Genomic DNA, 16,662 nt, shown 5'->3' on the forward strand with positions numbered 1-16,662 from the left:
GAACACTTGAATCATTTGGAAACAATGAGACATGACAATTGTCTGAAACGTTACAAAGAAAATACAATATTTCAGGACTCATGGAAAATCTAATAGAAAGCAAAACTAGTTTCTACAAAATAAAGTGTAAATTAAGCATCCTAAAATTTCATATGATTGTGAACTGGAGGATACAGATCTGATCATTCTTGTGATATGTGTATTTTCTTAAAATAGTCACTGTTTGGGGTGCCTGGGTGGCTCAGTTGGTTAAGCAGCTAGCTGTCTTCCGCTCAGGTCACGATCCCTGAGTCCCAGGATCAAGTCCCACATGGGGAGTCAGCTTCTCCCTCTGACCTTTTCCCCCTCTCATGTTCTCTCTCACTGTATCTCTCTCAAAAAAAAAAAAAAAAGTCACTGTTTGTTGAATGATAAAGATGGTCTTTCAGTTCCTCAATCCTTTTCTGTTATATATATATAACATTTTGAACATTGCTCAAAATGTTCAAATAAATTATATATATAATTTATATGTTATAAATTATAATTATATATAATTAAATGTTCAAATAAATTATATATAACTTATATATATAATTTATAAATTATAAATGTTCAAATAAATTAATTAAATGTTCAAATAAATTATATATATAATTTATATATATAATTTATAAATTTATTATATATAATTTATAAATTATATATATAAATATATATGTTCAAGTAAATTATATATAATTTATATATATAATGTATAAATTATATATATAATAAATTTATAATTTATACATTATATATATATAAATTATATATATAATTTATTTGAACATTTTGAGCAATGTGTATTATGTCAGGGGAATACATACCTGGATGGTCAGGATTTTAGGTGGGCAGGATAATCCTGTAATCTGGACTCTAGTCATCTCTTAGTAAACAGCAATTAACCAGCAAACTCCCTCCGCAACTAGAGTGATGAGCTAATACCATTGCACTCTTAATTATGACTTGAGAATCCCTAGCTTGGAGGGGCTTTCCTGTCTGAGTAATTTTCATTCTTCTGTGCATATCTGCAAGATCTGTCACATCTCAGCAATAAAGATTAACATCATTTTTATGCTAATGCATCAAGAGGAAAATACTAAACTCTCCCTTGAAAGGAAGTTCTGGAAAGCTAGGTAGTTTAGTGACCCCCACCCCCACCTCTGGCTCATCAGGGTCTATTGAATCCTCATGTGTTGAATTCTGTCCACCCAGAGGGAGTTTAGTTAGGGGTTGAAGGGTTTGAATTTTGGCTCCACCTCTCACCTGCTGGGTAAGTTATATTATCCTTTCTTGCCTCTCGTAATTCATCCAGAGACTGGGAGAATAAATATTATATACATCACCAGCTGTTATGAGGATTAAATGAGTTAGTATAAGTAAAGGACAGTAGTGAGTGGGATGAGGATTTGCTAGTATTGTCTGGAAGGGCTATATCAGTTATACAAATTAGGTTGGTCCTATATTATAAATAAAATAGGTTGCATATAATTGATGTATTTTTAAAAATTTATGTAATGTTCATATACATGATACTTCTACATGTTTTTTAAAATTTATTACCATTCTCAATTCTATGACTTTGTTAAGTGTATGGGAAGAATTGAATGTTACTCGTTGACAAATTAGTTTTTAAGGTGATGGATGTACACCTGTATGGTGAGTATTTTTAGATGGGCATAAATCATCTTTTAGAGATGTTGCTATCATTGTTATCTACAATATATATTTGGTTTTTATATATGTATCCAGAGAAACTTTTTCAAAGTCTTGAGTGTATTTGTGCAGACTAAAAAATATATGTTTTGTCATGCCAAAAATCAAAGCCTGGCATTTTTTCAAATGGTAGGAGCACAGGAAGCAAATATGATTGTGGGATTAACACGGTGTACTTTCTCAGATTACTATCCTGAGCCACAGTCCCAAATGTACAATGGCTTGGCTCAGGTTATCTCAACATCCTAAAAGTCAGTATTTCAAAATGAAACTCATCCCTACTACCATGTATCTGTGCTGCCTCTAGTATTTGCAGTTTCATTTAATGGTTTAAGTGACAAGTGAATTCAATGGTTCATCTGGATTTCTTAACCACTCTTCGTATTTGTTAGTCTCCAAATCTTTGCCATGTGTAATGCCTTACACACTTCTTCTTTCCTTTTTAGTCTCATGTTTGAATCAGGCTTCTATCATCTCTTTGAAACTAGTAGAAGTATCTCCTAACTGTTATTTCCTTTCTAATTTATGGTACACAGCTCGGCCAATGTTATCTTTCTAAAACATAAATATGAACATGCTAGGCTTTTTTCTCATAGCAACTCTTTTTTTCTCATAGCTTAAAGCACAAACACTGTAACATATGTACGTAAGCCCTTTCAAATTGGTATCAGTGCATCTCCAGTTTCATCTCCTTGACTGTCCACAGTCTCCCCATGCATTAGCCTCCCAAGGTGTGATTCCTAAAACATGCAAAGCATTTCTGGCTTTGGCCCATGCTGTTACCCTTTGGAAACAAATTTCCCTCTTTTTTTCTATATCCTCCTCACTTTCCAGCGCTCAGATTGATGATTCACCTACTCCACAAAGCCTGCATAATACCCTTTTGTATTCATTTCTATTATAGTTGCATCATAGTATTGTTTTTTCCATAGAGTTAGACATGCATAAACCTGTGAACTACATGAAAACCAGAATCAAGTTCCCTTTCCAGCTGGCTGTTTGTGTTAAGACTCACATCCATGTACTTGACAAATCTTTGGTTTTGAAATTGACTAATATAATATTGAAAAACTGAAAGATGTGTCAATTTCAGCTGTGAAATGAAACAATGCATGTTAATTGCAGAAGAGTAAACATTTTGGGGGAAGGCAGAAGAAGAATATATGGCATGTGTGGGAGGTTACTAGGTGTATGAATAACAACTTCTTTCTTTTTCTTTTTCTTTCTTTTTTGTAAAAAGAGATCTGAACAGATATGGCGAATATTAAGATCTGTTAAATCTGAATGACGGTTGGTTATATGAGTGCTCGTCATGTAATTTTCTGCCCCTTTTGTTTTAAAAATGCTGCGCAAATTTAAGAAAAATTTAAGTGAAGGGGCTGGCATAGACTTGTTTATCGTGAAGAAAAGCCTACAGTTCTATAATAAATTTGGGAAGTGAATATGAGTTTATCAAGGATTTTTCTTATTTATAAGAATTTGCCATGAATTTCCTTAAAATAGAGACCTATTACATTAAAAATTCTATTTGATCACAAGACTTTGATTTAATTGAAGCATTTTAGAAACCTATCCATTGAATAACTAAATTTTACTTTTATTGAAAAATAAAGCGTTTTATTTTAAAAATAAAAAAAATAAAGGGGCACCTGGGTGGCTCAGTGGGTTAGAGCCTCTGCCTTTGGCTCACGTCATGATCCCAGGGCCCGCATCGGGCTCTCTGCTCATCAGGGAGCCTGCTTCCTCCTCTCTCTCTCTCTCTGCCTGCCTCTCCCTACTTGTTATCTCTCTCTGTCAAATAAATAAACAAAATCTTTTAAAAAAATATATAAAAACCACATTCCTTAAATGTGTTTAATAAACTTAATCTTATTAAGTGAGAGCCTTTAAAGAGGGTGTATTTGTAGTGGTAAGCTATTTTCAAGAAGCGCTGGATTAAGCAATAACTTTCAGAGCCTATGATGTATTAATAATGTTTATTATAAAGTTCAAAGCCTATACCTTTATATTTTTCTCTAGATTTACTTGGCAAGGGTTCTTTTTCTATTTTATGTCTACAGAGAAGACATCTTAGAAGATGCTGCATTGTGGGTAAAAGCATTTTTCTGAGGATGAACATTACTGGCGGTGTATAGAAAGTGTTCATGCTTAAGTTTTTTTCTTGTTGATTCTCTTGGGCTGTTTTCTACCTGTCTAACATATATATGACTTGCCTTGTTGCATTATGAGTATAAATTATTGGCAAGCGACATATTAACTTTCAACATTTCCAGTTCTTCCTGAAAATGTTACCCCCATCTTTGCCTGTAACACCATTAAGGAATGGTTGTACATTGCAAAGATGGTATTTACCATGCAGCCCGAAGGCCTGATTCCCTATCAAAAACAGAAGTCAGCTTTGGCATACTCACATAGCAACAGCAAAAAACCAAGGAGTAGCAGGCCGATGGCAGCAGGCCCCAGCCTCCCTGATGTTCTGTTTCCAGCTTTGTATCCAGGGTCTTTATCCTTCTCCGAACTTCTGCAGGTGTCCCTGTTGTCACACTGGCAGACTTCCAGAGTCAAGCTCTCTGGTGTCTCGCACTGTCTGTCCTGACTGTCGGTAACTGTGAGGGAGATACTGTGCAATCCAGGAGATAGCGGTTGCTGGGCATTTAGGAGTGCGGAAGTAGCTGAGGACAAACAATCACACAAATTATCAGCAGGACAGGCATCATTTGCCCTTAAAACTACTTATTTGTATTAACAGACCCAGAGTTGCCTTAAACATTGTTGTCCCAAATAGGGAGGCTGATAAGGTGAGGCTGGAGGAGTTCTGGGAATGAGAATTTGGGGTTCAGTTGGGTAAACAGGGCTGCACTTCCATCATGTCCTTTCTGCCCCACATGGGACTGTTAGAGCTTCCCATGAAGACTCAGTTCTACCCCAGTTTTCCTCCTGAAAGGTGATGGAAGGCAGGTAACATTTCAATATCAAGCCCCCTCCCCTGGGACTTAGCCAATCTCCTGTATGTCTGCACCAACCTCCTGAATGCTTCTGTGGCCCTCTGGACATATGCTTTCCCTCTACGTCCATGTTTTTGTGCCTGACTTATTAAGACTGAGCTTCTACTTTGGCTTCCACTACCTCCGCTGATCCTGATAGTTTTCATCCATGTGCGCAAAGGCCAGTGGTATAGGATGTTTTGAGGTGACAGCCTGTGGCCCACCTGACTCGTGAATATGGATTATTCTCCTTTCTCCATTCCTATGTTGTCCCTTTCTAAGTGGGCTCCCTTAGCAGCTCTTGTAAGCTGCAGAGCTGTGTCAACTAAACCACTCTTAACATCTTAACCCCTTTGATGTTATGTCTGATCCACTCAGTCTAACCACTGTTGCCTTGTCCTGCTTCACTCAAGCAGCCATGTCCAATGCTAGGTCCTGTCTCTCTCTGATGTTTTTTTTGCAGGTTTTTCATTGGTCATGTGCTGGTAAGCCCATTTGGAGCCAAAAGCTACATGGATATTTTGAAACTAGAGACTTCCGCCTAGATCAGTAAGGGCTTAGGAAGGAAGACCAGAGAGAACAAGAATGCTTTGGTGACTCTAGCAAATGACTAGGGAACAAGAGAGCAGATTCATGGAGGGAATCAAGATTGGTTCAGCAAAGATCTAGAGACAAGTGAGAAGATTCTTATTAAGTCCAAAGGCTATTTCTAGGAGGCACCTAGAAAACATAAAAAAATGTAAAATTAGCACGATAAAAGTGAGAAGAAAGGGAAGGATGGATGATGAACTCTTAACCACTGGCTAATAGGAATTTCAGTCTGCCATGCTGTCAAGATTCCTAACTAGTGACAGACTAAGTAGCACTTCCTATGAGCCTTGAACAGGTGACCCCTCCTGTGCTTCATGTCTGTTCACAGTCTGCCCGGTTAGGAAAAGTTTGTATAGTTAGAAATTTAAACAGCTCTGCAATAAAATTGATGGCTGACTCTATTCTTTTTATGGGGTGCTGTGGAGGCAGAAATAAGACATTAAAAATACAAAACAATTAGATTGCACATAAAAAAATATTAAATAGAATGAACATATTGTATCGTTCCTCTTCTCTTTTGAAGAAAGAAGAAATTCATGACGCTAGACCACATCTTCATTGCAAAGAACTTTTTCAGTTACTCTTGGAAAAGACTTGCTCCCAAATGAACTCTTTTATCCCTCTGAAAATATAAAGAAGCAGCAACTTTTTCATTTACAAAACAAGTTTACTATTACTCACCATTGAGTGTTGTGATACTCCAGACAACTGGTAATTTTAGTGGTTGCTCCTCCAGAGAAAACGTGTAGGGACCAGAATACTTATTGTCTAGTGCTCTAGCTGAGACAACCACAGAAGGTTGTGAACTACAAATTGTTTTCTTTTCCAGGACGATTGTTGGACAATTTTCATTAAAACCAGGTACCTCAACATATATGGTGCCTGTAGATGTTTTACCTGTGTTTTCTGTAAGATAGCATTTTAGAGGTAAGGACATATATAGAATACGTTGTACCCCCAAAAACCTTTTACATGTCACTTGCATGCAGCCAACTTAGTATGTCTTCTTGTGAGAAATTATATTCGTTATTCTTACAAGTGAAAAGATGTCATTTTGTTTCTACATCTTATAAAGGGCAAGCTTAAATTTATTAACTTGGCTGGTGTCTCTAGTAGCATAGGCTATTAATTTAATATGCTTCGAACCAAGACCTGTAAGGTGACGAATTCAATGATTACAGATGAAATCAACATAAAAACAAGTTTTCTTAAATGTATCCTACTGCATGAACCCAGCACTGTGTGTAAGATTTTTGCTCCTAAGGCTTGAGCCAAAGTATTTGGAATAAACAATGATTTATTTTTACTATCCAAGATACAAAAGCTTATTGAAGAAAATTTTTTCAGTGTTGACAATTAAAAATAATAAAGCAATAAAGTAAAAATTTCTCTATTGTAGGATTATGAATAATTGCTGTTGTTTCCCTTAGTACTTTTTGCTCTTTCCTCAGGTGATATCATTTTTGGTGTTTATTCTTTTGTTTTATTTTCTTATGTTTGCTTATTGCCTGAGCATTGCCAGGAGCCCCATTTTGAAATATTTCTCTTACCGTCTATGGCCAGAACCTCAGCTGTGATTGTCCTGTTAACTATGAAAGTAGAATCCCGATCAATGTTTTTGACAAATTTGATCTGAGCAGTTTTTGAATCAATAAATAGTAAACCACCATCATTACGTCCCATGATATACCTGTTTATGACAGAAAAAAAATTTTTTTTTCAAATATGGAATGTTTACCTACTTAATGAAAATAGCTGATTTTATGTTTAATGTACTTATACTTAATTTAAGACATGGAAATATACAGTGGCAGAAAATCAGCATATTAGCATGGACAAGCAGTATTTCATAATCCCTAAGTATTAGCCTGATTTTTCAATTTTCTACTCTTTGCAATAACATAATTTCTTTCTTGCTCTTGCAGTATCTACTCTGCCTGGTGTTCTTATATTTGGGGCATATTTGTTTCGTATGTGATGTTTTATTTGATTGCACCATAGTCTTCTGGTGAACTACTCTTTTTATTTCTATTTATTTATTTATTTAAATGATTTTTATTTATATATTTGACAGACAGAGATCACAACTAGGCAGAGAGGCAGGCACAGAGAGACAGAGAAGCAGGCTCCCAGCTGAGCAGAGAGCCCGATGCAGTGCTCCATTCCAGGACCCTGGGATCATGACCTGAGCCGAAGGCAGAGGCTTTAACCCACTGAGCCACCCAGGCACCCAGAACTACTCTTTTTAAACTCAACTGAAAATTTCTGTAAGATCTTTTCCTGATTCCTCTCCATAGGCTAAGGCATTCTTCTCTTAGTTTCCACTTTAACTTATGCTTATGTTTTCTTTGCTCATAGCCCAGGATGTTCCAATGATTTGGTTATAAGTGTCTTCTTGAGTTAGCCATTTCCTTGAGTTGGCTGCTTTGTGTCTCTTTGTATTCTTGGCATATAAAAGTTTATATTATTTTGTAGTAGCTTATAAATTAAAACCACATCAAGGGATAATGTAAAAACAGTCTTACTTGACATATGAGGCAGGTTTGTTAGTATCCTCATCAATGGCTTGATACATTCCCAGAACATAATTGACCAGTTTTTTACTACTTATGCCTTTCTGCACAGTAAATGTCTTGGAAGCAGGACGGAATGTAATTCCTTCTTTCACGTTGGCTATTTGGATTGTGACTGGGGTTGACTGCACCCGATACTGAGAAATTATTGATTGGTGAAATTCAGCTTTGTTTTTGACAGCAATACCAAGTTTTACATTTTGTATTTGTTCATAATCTAGAGCCTAGAGTAAAAAATAAATAAATAAATAAAATTAGAAGGAAAGAAGTATCACAGAGATACAATCCAGCAAACCCAGAATAGGACAAGAGAACTCTTATGTCCCATGCTATGAATGACCCTTTTATTTCTATATACCAAAACAGCCTCAGAAGCCATTATAATGTGGAGATGGAGAAACCATTGAAATTCTTAACTCATAAGACCTCAGCTTGGTAACTGATACTTACAAAATGGCAGACCTCTTTTTTTAGACTACTAAAACATCATTATAGTTTCTTTAGGCTGTGTGGTACAATGGAAAGAATCCCAAATTTGCTACGATAGCATGGCTTGAATACTACTAGTTTTGCTGCCTCATAGTGGTGTGACTCATGGCACAATACTTAATTTCTGTGATTCTCAAATTTTCATTTTGAAAAAAAAAACTGCAAAACTTCACCTCATCAGATCGTTGTGAGGACTGCACAAATTTAGCCCCATAATACATTCCTATAAATGGCAATTATAGCCATTTCCAGAATAGCTATTATATTCATGTGTAATAGTGTCTTTCCTGACTGGAAATTCCTTGGTGGCAAAGGCAAACTATCGTAATAAATTTAGTTGGCAAATATGCCTCTGCAAAGCAGTGGGGAGGGGTGGCCCCCCAACTCTTTGTAGAACCATTTTTAGATGGTCTTGTATGATAACTATTTGTTTGACCCTTTAATTGGGGTGGTCCAAGTCAAATCCTGAGGAATCCTGGGAGGGCTTTTTCCTTTCACTAATATATTTTTCTGAGTGTGATGAGATAAGAAAATGTTCATTTGTGTTACATTTGTATATTACTGAAAATAAATAAGGTAAGGGATCTGGATTTGAGTTTTTAAGTTTGCAATGACTAGTTTTGTGAGCTCTTCCAGTGATATGGAAGAGAAAGAGTAAGTGAAAGAGAAAATATAAATAGGTAATTATAATACAATGGGTAAGTGACAGAAGAAATTATAGAGTCTATGTGCAAAAATGGGTCAACACTTCTGCTGGGGACAGTTAGGAAATCTTCTGAGACGTTTCAAGGGAGTTGAGTGTTGAAGGTTGAAGGTTGAGGAGGAGATTTTCAGGCAGAGGTGAAACATTTGCAAATGCCCAGAGTTACAGAAGGTGACAGGGTGAGAGGCCTTGTCCACAGTTCTGAGGAGGCTGAAGGTCATTTTCAAGGCCAGAAGCTGGTCATCAGTCCTGGCTGCAATTAGAGTTCTCTGTGGAGCCATTAATTCCTGTCTTCTGGGCTGCCTCACAGACCAACTGAACCAATTATTCCTATATTCCCACTGGTGATGCAAATGAGCAATGAATGGAGGACCACTTTCACAGCCAATGGAGAACAAGGAAAGGTTTTAAAGAACAGAGTAATTCACATTGGTTTTAAGAAAAACATGGCAGTAGACTAGTGGCAGTCAGAGGATGAAGGGAAGTAGAAACAGGAGGTAAGGAGATCTTTCAGGAGTGATTACAGTCATGTAGGAGCAAAAAGGCAAGGCCCTGTAGATCACAGGCCATAGAAAGGAAGACCAGAGCCAGACTTTAAGGACAATTTCTAGGGCAGAATTGGATGACTGGCTGTTTGTTGTGAGGAAATGATATGATGGAATAATAAGGCCTAATTTCTCTGATTCTCATCTAGTTTAGAAGACTAGATGACACCAAGACAGGAGAGAGGGAAGACCTCATTTTAAGGAGTTGCTGGGAGTTTGTAACACACCCTTGCAAGTGTTGGTTATAGCTTTCTCTCTGAAAAGCAGAGTAATAAGAACTGTTCACATGGCTTCCTGCATTCAGGGATTCCAGCAGTTTCCTTGTTAAGGATCTCTTATGGGTCTGTCACTCTACAGGACTCAAGGAAATAAAGAAAGTTCTGTAGAGTTCAGTATGTGCCAAGGAATGTCTTCAAATAGTGGTTATTTTTTCTAGTCTATATCGTGTCCAGGCAGAAATATCCTTATGTTATTGAAGGTTGGATTCTGTATTTGTGTGTATGTGTGTGTGTGTGGGTGGGGGGTGACTGTTACAGTCAAGCATGTTAAATGGAAGGTTTACTCAATTGCTCTTTTTTTTGTATTGCAGATTTAATTATATATGCCCAATTTCCAAAAACTTGTATTTTCCCCCTCTTATGACTGTAACTAATCCACTTAAAGCAAGGTGACAAATTCACAAGCCACACTATCATGTATTCTTGTCCTTTCCCATCTTCAGTTGTAGAGAGAAAACGAGATTAAGTCAAGAAATGGGTTTTACATTCTTGTGCGTTAAGCAAGTGCACCTATAAATATACATAAATTAGTGTATTTGTGTTTACTATGATAGCTTGGAAGGAAATAAATCATTCTTCCTGGAAGGAAATAAATTTTTTTAAAAAGCTACCCTTAGGTAATGGGGCTATGCATGTCTTTAAAAAATTCTATCTACTTATTATTATTAATAAGTGAATTAAGTTTATCTGCAGAAATGATAGTTGGGCTAATATGGAATATTTTTACTGTGGAAGGGAAATAGGCCTTACCTTAACCACCTTCAGGATGCCTTCGTTCGTTCTCGGATCAGTTTGTATTTCAAACCAATTCCCTTCATTTCCAGAGGTGAAGAAATACACTGCAAGCCAATTATCTGTGAATTCTTCGTCCCAATCTATAACTTGAAATCGAAGCAACTCAGAACTTAAAGTATTTTCCTTAATAACTGCTGAATACTAAAAAGGAGAGAAGCAGAGTTTTAGAGTTATTGTCAGGTTTTATCTAAAGAGATTCTGAATAGAATTAATCATTAATTCTCACATTATGTGTTGCCTCTTGCTGGTTACTAAATTCTTATATTTTACAAAAGCTTATTTTAAAGAAAAGTGCAGAGAACTTGAATAGAAGCCAACAGGGAAATAAATAATGAATTAGAATGACAAAATGAAAAATAAAAAATATATATATCATTATTCTTCAAGGAGGACAAGGTGTACCTGAGATTCTCGGAACATTGGGAAATTATCATTAACATCTTTCACTTTGATACTACATTCACATTGAGTTGATAGCCCTTCTCCATCTTTGTCGGCACCACTCACAACCAGCCGATAGCTGCTAACTTGCTAAATTTGGAGAAAAACAAAGAAAAGTAATTATCTCCAGTGCCAAGAATACAAAGAAAACTACCTGCTTCCTATGGGTAAAGAGGTGAAAATATTCAATCTCCTGGTTTATTCTCTAGAAGGATCACATGAGTTGTTTCATTGTCCAGCATGGAGGAGGCATGTGGGCCCCTGGAAGCCAGGTTTCTCTTTTGTAAGCTTCTTAGGACAAGAAAGTTACACTTGGAGCAAAAATGGGCAGTGAGACTGGTAGGATGCTTATTTGAGGGAAGTTCACTAATAGAGCTTTCCCATTGGTCTATTTGAGAATCATTTGCATAAGTAATATAAAGTCTGACAGGATATTGTATGTGATCAAGATGGCCGTGGTGGTGGTGATGGTAGTTATAGTGGTAGGATAATGGGGAAGAGAGAGCAAGGATTCTTTAGTGTTCTGGAAGCAGGGATAAAATTAAAACTAGTCAGTAGAAAAAAAAAAAGTAACATCAGAGAAGGATTTCTTCCAGAAAGAAATTTCTTGTATCATCTAAGAAATTTATTTTTCTTCCACCTAATAAGGAATTAGTCACAGTTCAGTCTTTGTCCATGTATGCTTCCATGCCTTCTTTTACTCTCCACTTGACCTCCCACTGATAAGCTGATATTTGTTTGTTTAGGGTACAACTGATTGTACATTTCTTAGGTACACATCTCACCCCACTAGAATCATATTGAAATGCAAACAGTTTCCCTAGGTTGGCCCAGTTGAGTACGGAGAACATCTTTTCCTTTCTCCTTTCATCCTCAGGTAAAGTGGGGTCACCTCTCTCAGCTTTCCTACAATCAAATCTTTTATTATTGAATATTCCCAAATGCCTTGCTTTACCTCTCGATCAAGAGAATTGGTTAAAGTACGGACTTCCCCAGTGTGTCTGCTTAGGAGGAACATGGGTATGCCTGCAGGTTCCTGAGAGACAATTTTGAAGGCTATTTTAGAGTTCAGGTGGTTTGGTTCATCTGCGTCCGTGGCATTTAGTATCATCACCAGTGAGTCTAGAAATACAGAAGAATCTCATGAAAGAATATGTAAGAATTGACATTCTTTTCACATTATATATTCAACACAATTTCAAATTGACCTTTGTTTTTTAAAATCTTAAATCTATCTGTATGCTCAAAAATGAATTAAATGTCAGTTGCAGTGTCTCTTACTGTCTTTCTTAATCAGGTGGAACTGTGCTGCCTTCTATAAAAATCTTCCTGTTGGGGCACCTGGGTGGCTCAGTGGGTTAAAGATTCTGCCTTCAGCTCAGGTCATGATCTCAGGGTCCTGGGATAGAGCCCCACATGGGGCTCTCTGCTCAGCGGGGAACCTGCTTCCCTTCCTCTCTCTCTGCCTGCCTCTCTGCCTACTTGTGATCTCTGTCTGTCAAATAAATAAATAAATAAAGCCTTAAAAAAACAACAACAACAACTTCCTGTTGTCCTTAAGCCTTGGCTGTGTAGGAGTTGAGACTATTTTCTGTCTTAATTTCTTCCCTTGATGGATGGCATTGTCTTTCTCCCTTTTCCCCAGATTATCCAAGTAACTTAGTGTGTCTCCTTTATAATCTAAAAAGTCTAGCTGATGCATCCAGGCTACCTAAAGCCACCCCTGTGGCTTTATGACTACCAGGTACTCATGTGACTTATGTATAGAGAGTAAGATACTATTAAGTTCATAACAGGACCATGACCTAGAGATACAATGGCAGTGGATAATTAGCTCAAATAAAAATATTAGAAAGTAAGACCCAGGTTATTTGGATAAATTTTTCTGCAAGACTACTGATAAAACTAGGAAAATAAATTAGCTTATAAAATGATGACTATAGTGATGCCTATATTTTAAAATAAAAAAAATTAGAAGTGGTAGATACTGTAAGGGACTTACTTGAAGCACTATTTTCTTCAATTTCTCCCACAAATATACTTTGTGAAAATACTGGAGGATTGTCATTGACATCTAAAATTTTAACCGTTAGTATAAGTGGTTTCTCTACGTCTTGTCCTAGGGCATTTAGAGCATGACACGTGATCTAGAAAAAGGATGGAAATGTTACTTAATACTCTACAAACTCAGTTTGCATACTACTAAAACTTGTAGAAATAAAGCCCCTACTAGCATATACAGATTTTTTTTTTTTTTTTTTTTTTGCACAGAAGAAAAATGTTCCCCCCAAAACTAGACAAAGGAAGTAAAAGTACCCACAGTGGGCAGGCCAGTTAGGCAAGCTGCCTCTTCTTCCAGGCTGGTACTGTCATGTGATACAAAGAGTGTGAAACTCTTTGCAGGATGCATGTTGGACTTCAATGCTTACTCATGCACCCTCCTAGTAAATTCCTTCAGGGGCACATCCAGAAGTGAAGGCTCTTTGTAAGAGGGATGAACATGGTTATTTGGTGGTGGAATTTTTCATGCATTGATCTCTCTTCTAAATTAACCAGTAGAAGAGTAGCACATTCTAAAGCCAACAGGCACAAACATAAGGGTGCCCAATATTGAGGACACAAACTTACCAGGAAGCTTGGAGTTTCCTCTCGATCAACTATGGCTGTTATGTTAATTTCTCCAGTGTTTTTGTCAACAACAAAGATTCCAAAAGGGGGTTGATCAATTCCCATTCCAGAAATTCGGTAGGTAATTTTCTGGGTTGCTTGGAAATCTGAAGTAATCTGAAGCCCCAAACACCCAAAATGTGAATGTGATCATCAGTCAGGACTTTTCCTTCCTATTTCTCCACCTTCACAGTCTTAAGTCTTTTTTTTTTATTTTATTCACTCTTTCTGACCCTGTGATGGTTACTTTTTGCCTTGATGAATACTGGGAATGTGAAGTATTTCAAACTGTTGCATCTATTGACCAGCATGGACCAACACACATTAATCATTTTGGCTCTAGAATGTTTGCTCAGATTGTGGCCACCATGGCGATGTTAAAATGTTGAGAGAAAGTCATGGATACTTAATATTGAAAAGACTACTTCTGAATGCTCCTTTCCTTAGCAGAGAACATTTTTTGAGAAAAAGACATTTAATTAAGGGCGCCTGGGTGGCTCAGTCATTAAGAGTCTGCCTTCGGCTCAGGCCATGATCCCAGGGTTCTGGGATCAGCAGAAAGCCTGCTTCTCGATCTCCCAGTCCTCCTGCTTGTGTTCCCTCTCTCGCTCTCTCTGTCAATTAAATAAATAAAAATCCTTAAAAAAAAGACATTTATTTTAGTTTAAATAGAGGGAGCTGGAGAGAAAAAGGGGAAACACTTACTTATACAGTAAGTGTTAAACATGTTTATTAAAATAAATTATTTATTATTATTTTATTTTTATTATTATAATTTTCAAGCTTTTTAATATGGAAAATTTCAAATATATATAAAGTTAGATTAGTATAATGAACTTGATATATCTCATCACCCAGTCTTAATCATTATGAATACAAGGACCCCCAACCACTTATCTTATTGTCTTATCCATATATTTATTTTTGTTAGCATATAATGTATTATTTCTCCAGGGGTACAGGTATGTGAATCATCAGTCTTACACAATTCACAGCACTCACCATAGCACATATCCTCCCCAGTGTCCATCACCCAACCACTCCATCCCTCCCTCTCGCCCCCCAGGCCCCCAGCTGCCCTCGGTTTGTTTCCTGAGATTAAGATTCTCTTATGGTTTGTCTCCCTCCCCATTCCCATCTTGTTTCATTTTTCCCTCCCTTCCCCCCATGACCCCCTGCCCTGCCTCTCAAATTCCTCATCATATATTTTTTTCTATTTGTTTGCTAGAATCCAGATCTAAGCAAGGCATATTCATTGAACTTGGTCCCCCTGTCTCTTAATTATTTTTTATTACTCTAGAAGCCATAGTGCCTTCATCTCATTCTATATTATTATTATTATTAGTTTTTTTTTTTAATGTGGTTGAAGATACCAGGTTATTTGTTCTATGGACTCCCCAGTCTGCATTTTGATAAATGGATTGCCATATCATTTTAATGTATATCTATTACATTTATTCTGAAACTGCATATCGCCCCTGCTGATGTGACTTACTTTGGCAATTGGATTTCTTTTCGAGTTGTCTTCTCTTTCTCGGCAGGGTTTTGCAAATTTCACCCATTCACGTTTGTATCTCCTTTTGCCTTGTACAGCAGTATCATCTTCTCCGTGTTGATCCTTTGTCTTATGTGAAAAGGCATCCCATTTTATTATGCACATTGTTAAAAAGTTTTGATTTGAGTATTGCTTATCAACACCTAGGTTGAGGAGCCCTCGCTGTTTCATAGTATCTAGGACTGTCGAAAGTCTACTTTGCTTGACCTCACACTTTGTCAAGCAAAAAGAGAACATTTAATATCTAAAACAATTACAGAACCATATGATTTTTAATACTGGCATTGAATCATATTTTGTATTTCCTTTATATATTCCATAATATCTCACTGCTCTGGGTACCTAGGATGTGTTTAATAAAAACCTGTTGATTTGTTTAAGATAAGAAAGAACACATAAGATAAAGTACAATAATGACATTTATACATTCTTGGTATTTAAAATTGGGCTGGTTTTAATTTTATTTTCACAGTTATTTAATAGTTTTAAACATTAAAGAAACATTTACTTTTCCCAATACAATTTTAATTTTTTGAACTAAACTATTATTTTAGTTACAAAAAACTTTTTCATACTTTACCTCTATTCGCAGTTCTCCATGAACCAATATGAGCACCTGTAGACATTTAAATAAAATCAAGTTAAATGTGTATTTTTCTAATAAATAATTACAAAGATAATCCTGTTCATACTATAGTTTGTTTCTATTTCAAAAGAAGTGGATTTGTTGAAGCAGTATTCAAAGGGTAAAATCCTCTCAGGAAAAAGAAAATATTCTCAGTATAAATAAGTTCTTACAGTTTTTTAATCTGACTTTAGAGTTTTAATGGTATACAGAACAATCTACTGAATTATGCAAAACTGTGCCAAACAGTTGCAACACCAGACATATTTTACCTGTCTGTTCTATAAAGACTTTCTAAGAACTCTGGAAGATACTGCTTTGGGAAACAGTGGTGAGCATCATTGTGATAAGCTATCAGTTGCACTTTTTTGTTGAATGACAGTGGAGAGGATGGAATAGAACTAGTCAGGTTTAGAGAGTGGAACATAAAAGTTGGGGATATGCTGTTCCAATCATAAGTACGGTGTATGTGGGATATGTACCTGCTAATCCCTGCCCTGTTATTTCAGCTTAAATGTTGAGCTTAATTTTCACACTGATCTGAAAAAATTAAAAGAGGATAAAATGAAGTCAGGCAGTCTAGGGTCTTTACTTTCTTAAGAATATGGGATCTTCTTTTGTGTCACATTCCATCTTGTTTTTTTTTTTTTTTTACCTAGAATGCATTTTTTTTTAACTT

The 16,662-nt window shown here is 36.4% G+C and overlaps 2 protein-coding genes across 2 annotated transcripts in view; one reads left to right on the plus strand and one right to left on the minus strand.

Moving 5' to 3' along the window:
- The window catches only part of LOC131811012 (proline-rich protein HaeIII subfamily 1-like), a 54,631-nt gene that overhangs the window by 21,781 nt on the left and 16,188 nt on the right, over positions 1 to 16,662 (plus strand). The gene's annotated exons all lie outside the window — the stretch shown is intronic.
- DSG3 (desmoglein 3) overlaps positions 1 to 16,662 on the minus strand; it is a 46,031-nt gene that overhangs the window by 6,143 nt on the left and 23,226 nt on the right. Inside the window, exons 3-13 of the mRNA XM_059138972.1 lie at positions 15,939 to 15,974; positions 15,299 to 15,427; positions 13,765 to 13,920; positions 13,139 to 13,283; positions 12,092 to 12,258; positions 11,098 to 11,226; positions 10,651 to 10,836; positions 7,838 to 8,109; positions 6,863 to 7,002; positions 5,994 to 6,218; positions 4,149 to 4,409 (exon numbers count right to left, since the gene is read on the minus strand). Of these exons, the coding sequence (XP_058994955.1) occupies positions 4,149 to 4,409; positions 5,994 to 6,218; positions 6,863 to 7,002; positions 7,838 to 8,109; positions 10,651 to 10,836; positions 11,098 to 11,226; positions 12,092 to 12,258; positions 13,139 to 13,283; positions 13,765 to 13,920; positions 15,299 to 15,427; positions 15,939 to 15,974 (1,846 nt within the window). The remainder of the gene's footprint in view (positions 1 to 4,148; positions 4,410 to 5,993; positions 6,219 to 6,862; positions 7,003 to 7,837; positions 8,110 to 10,650; positions 10,837 to 11,097; positions 11,227 to 12,091; positions 12,259 to 13,138; positions 13,284 to 13,764; positions 13,921 to 15,298; positions 15,428 to 15,938; positions 15,975 to 16,662) is intronic.

Source organism: Mustela lutreola, chromosome 11, assembly GCF_030435805.1.
Source record: "Mustela lutreola isolate mMusLut2 chromosome 11, mMusLut2.pri, whole genome shotgun sequence".
In the NCBI taxonomy this organism is placed as follows: domain Eukaryota; kingdom Metazoa; phylum Chordata; class Mammalia; order Carnivora; family Mustelidae; genus Mustela; species Mustela lutreola.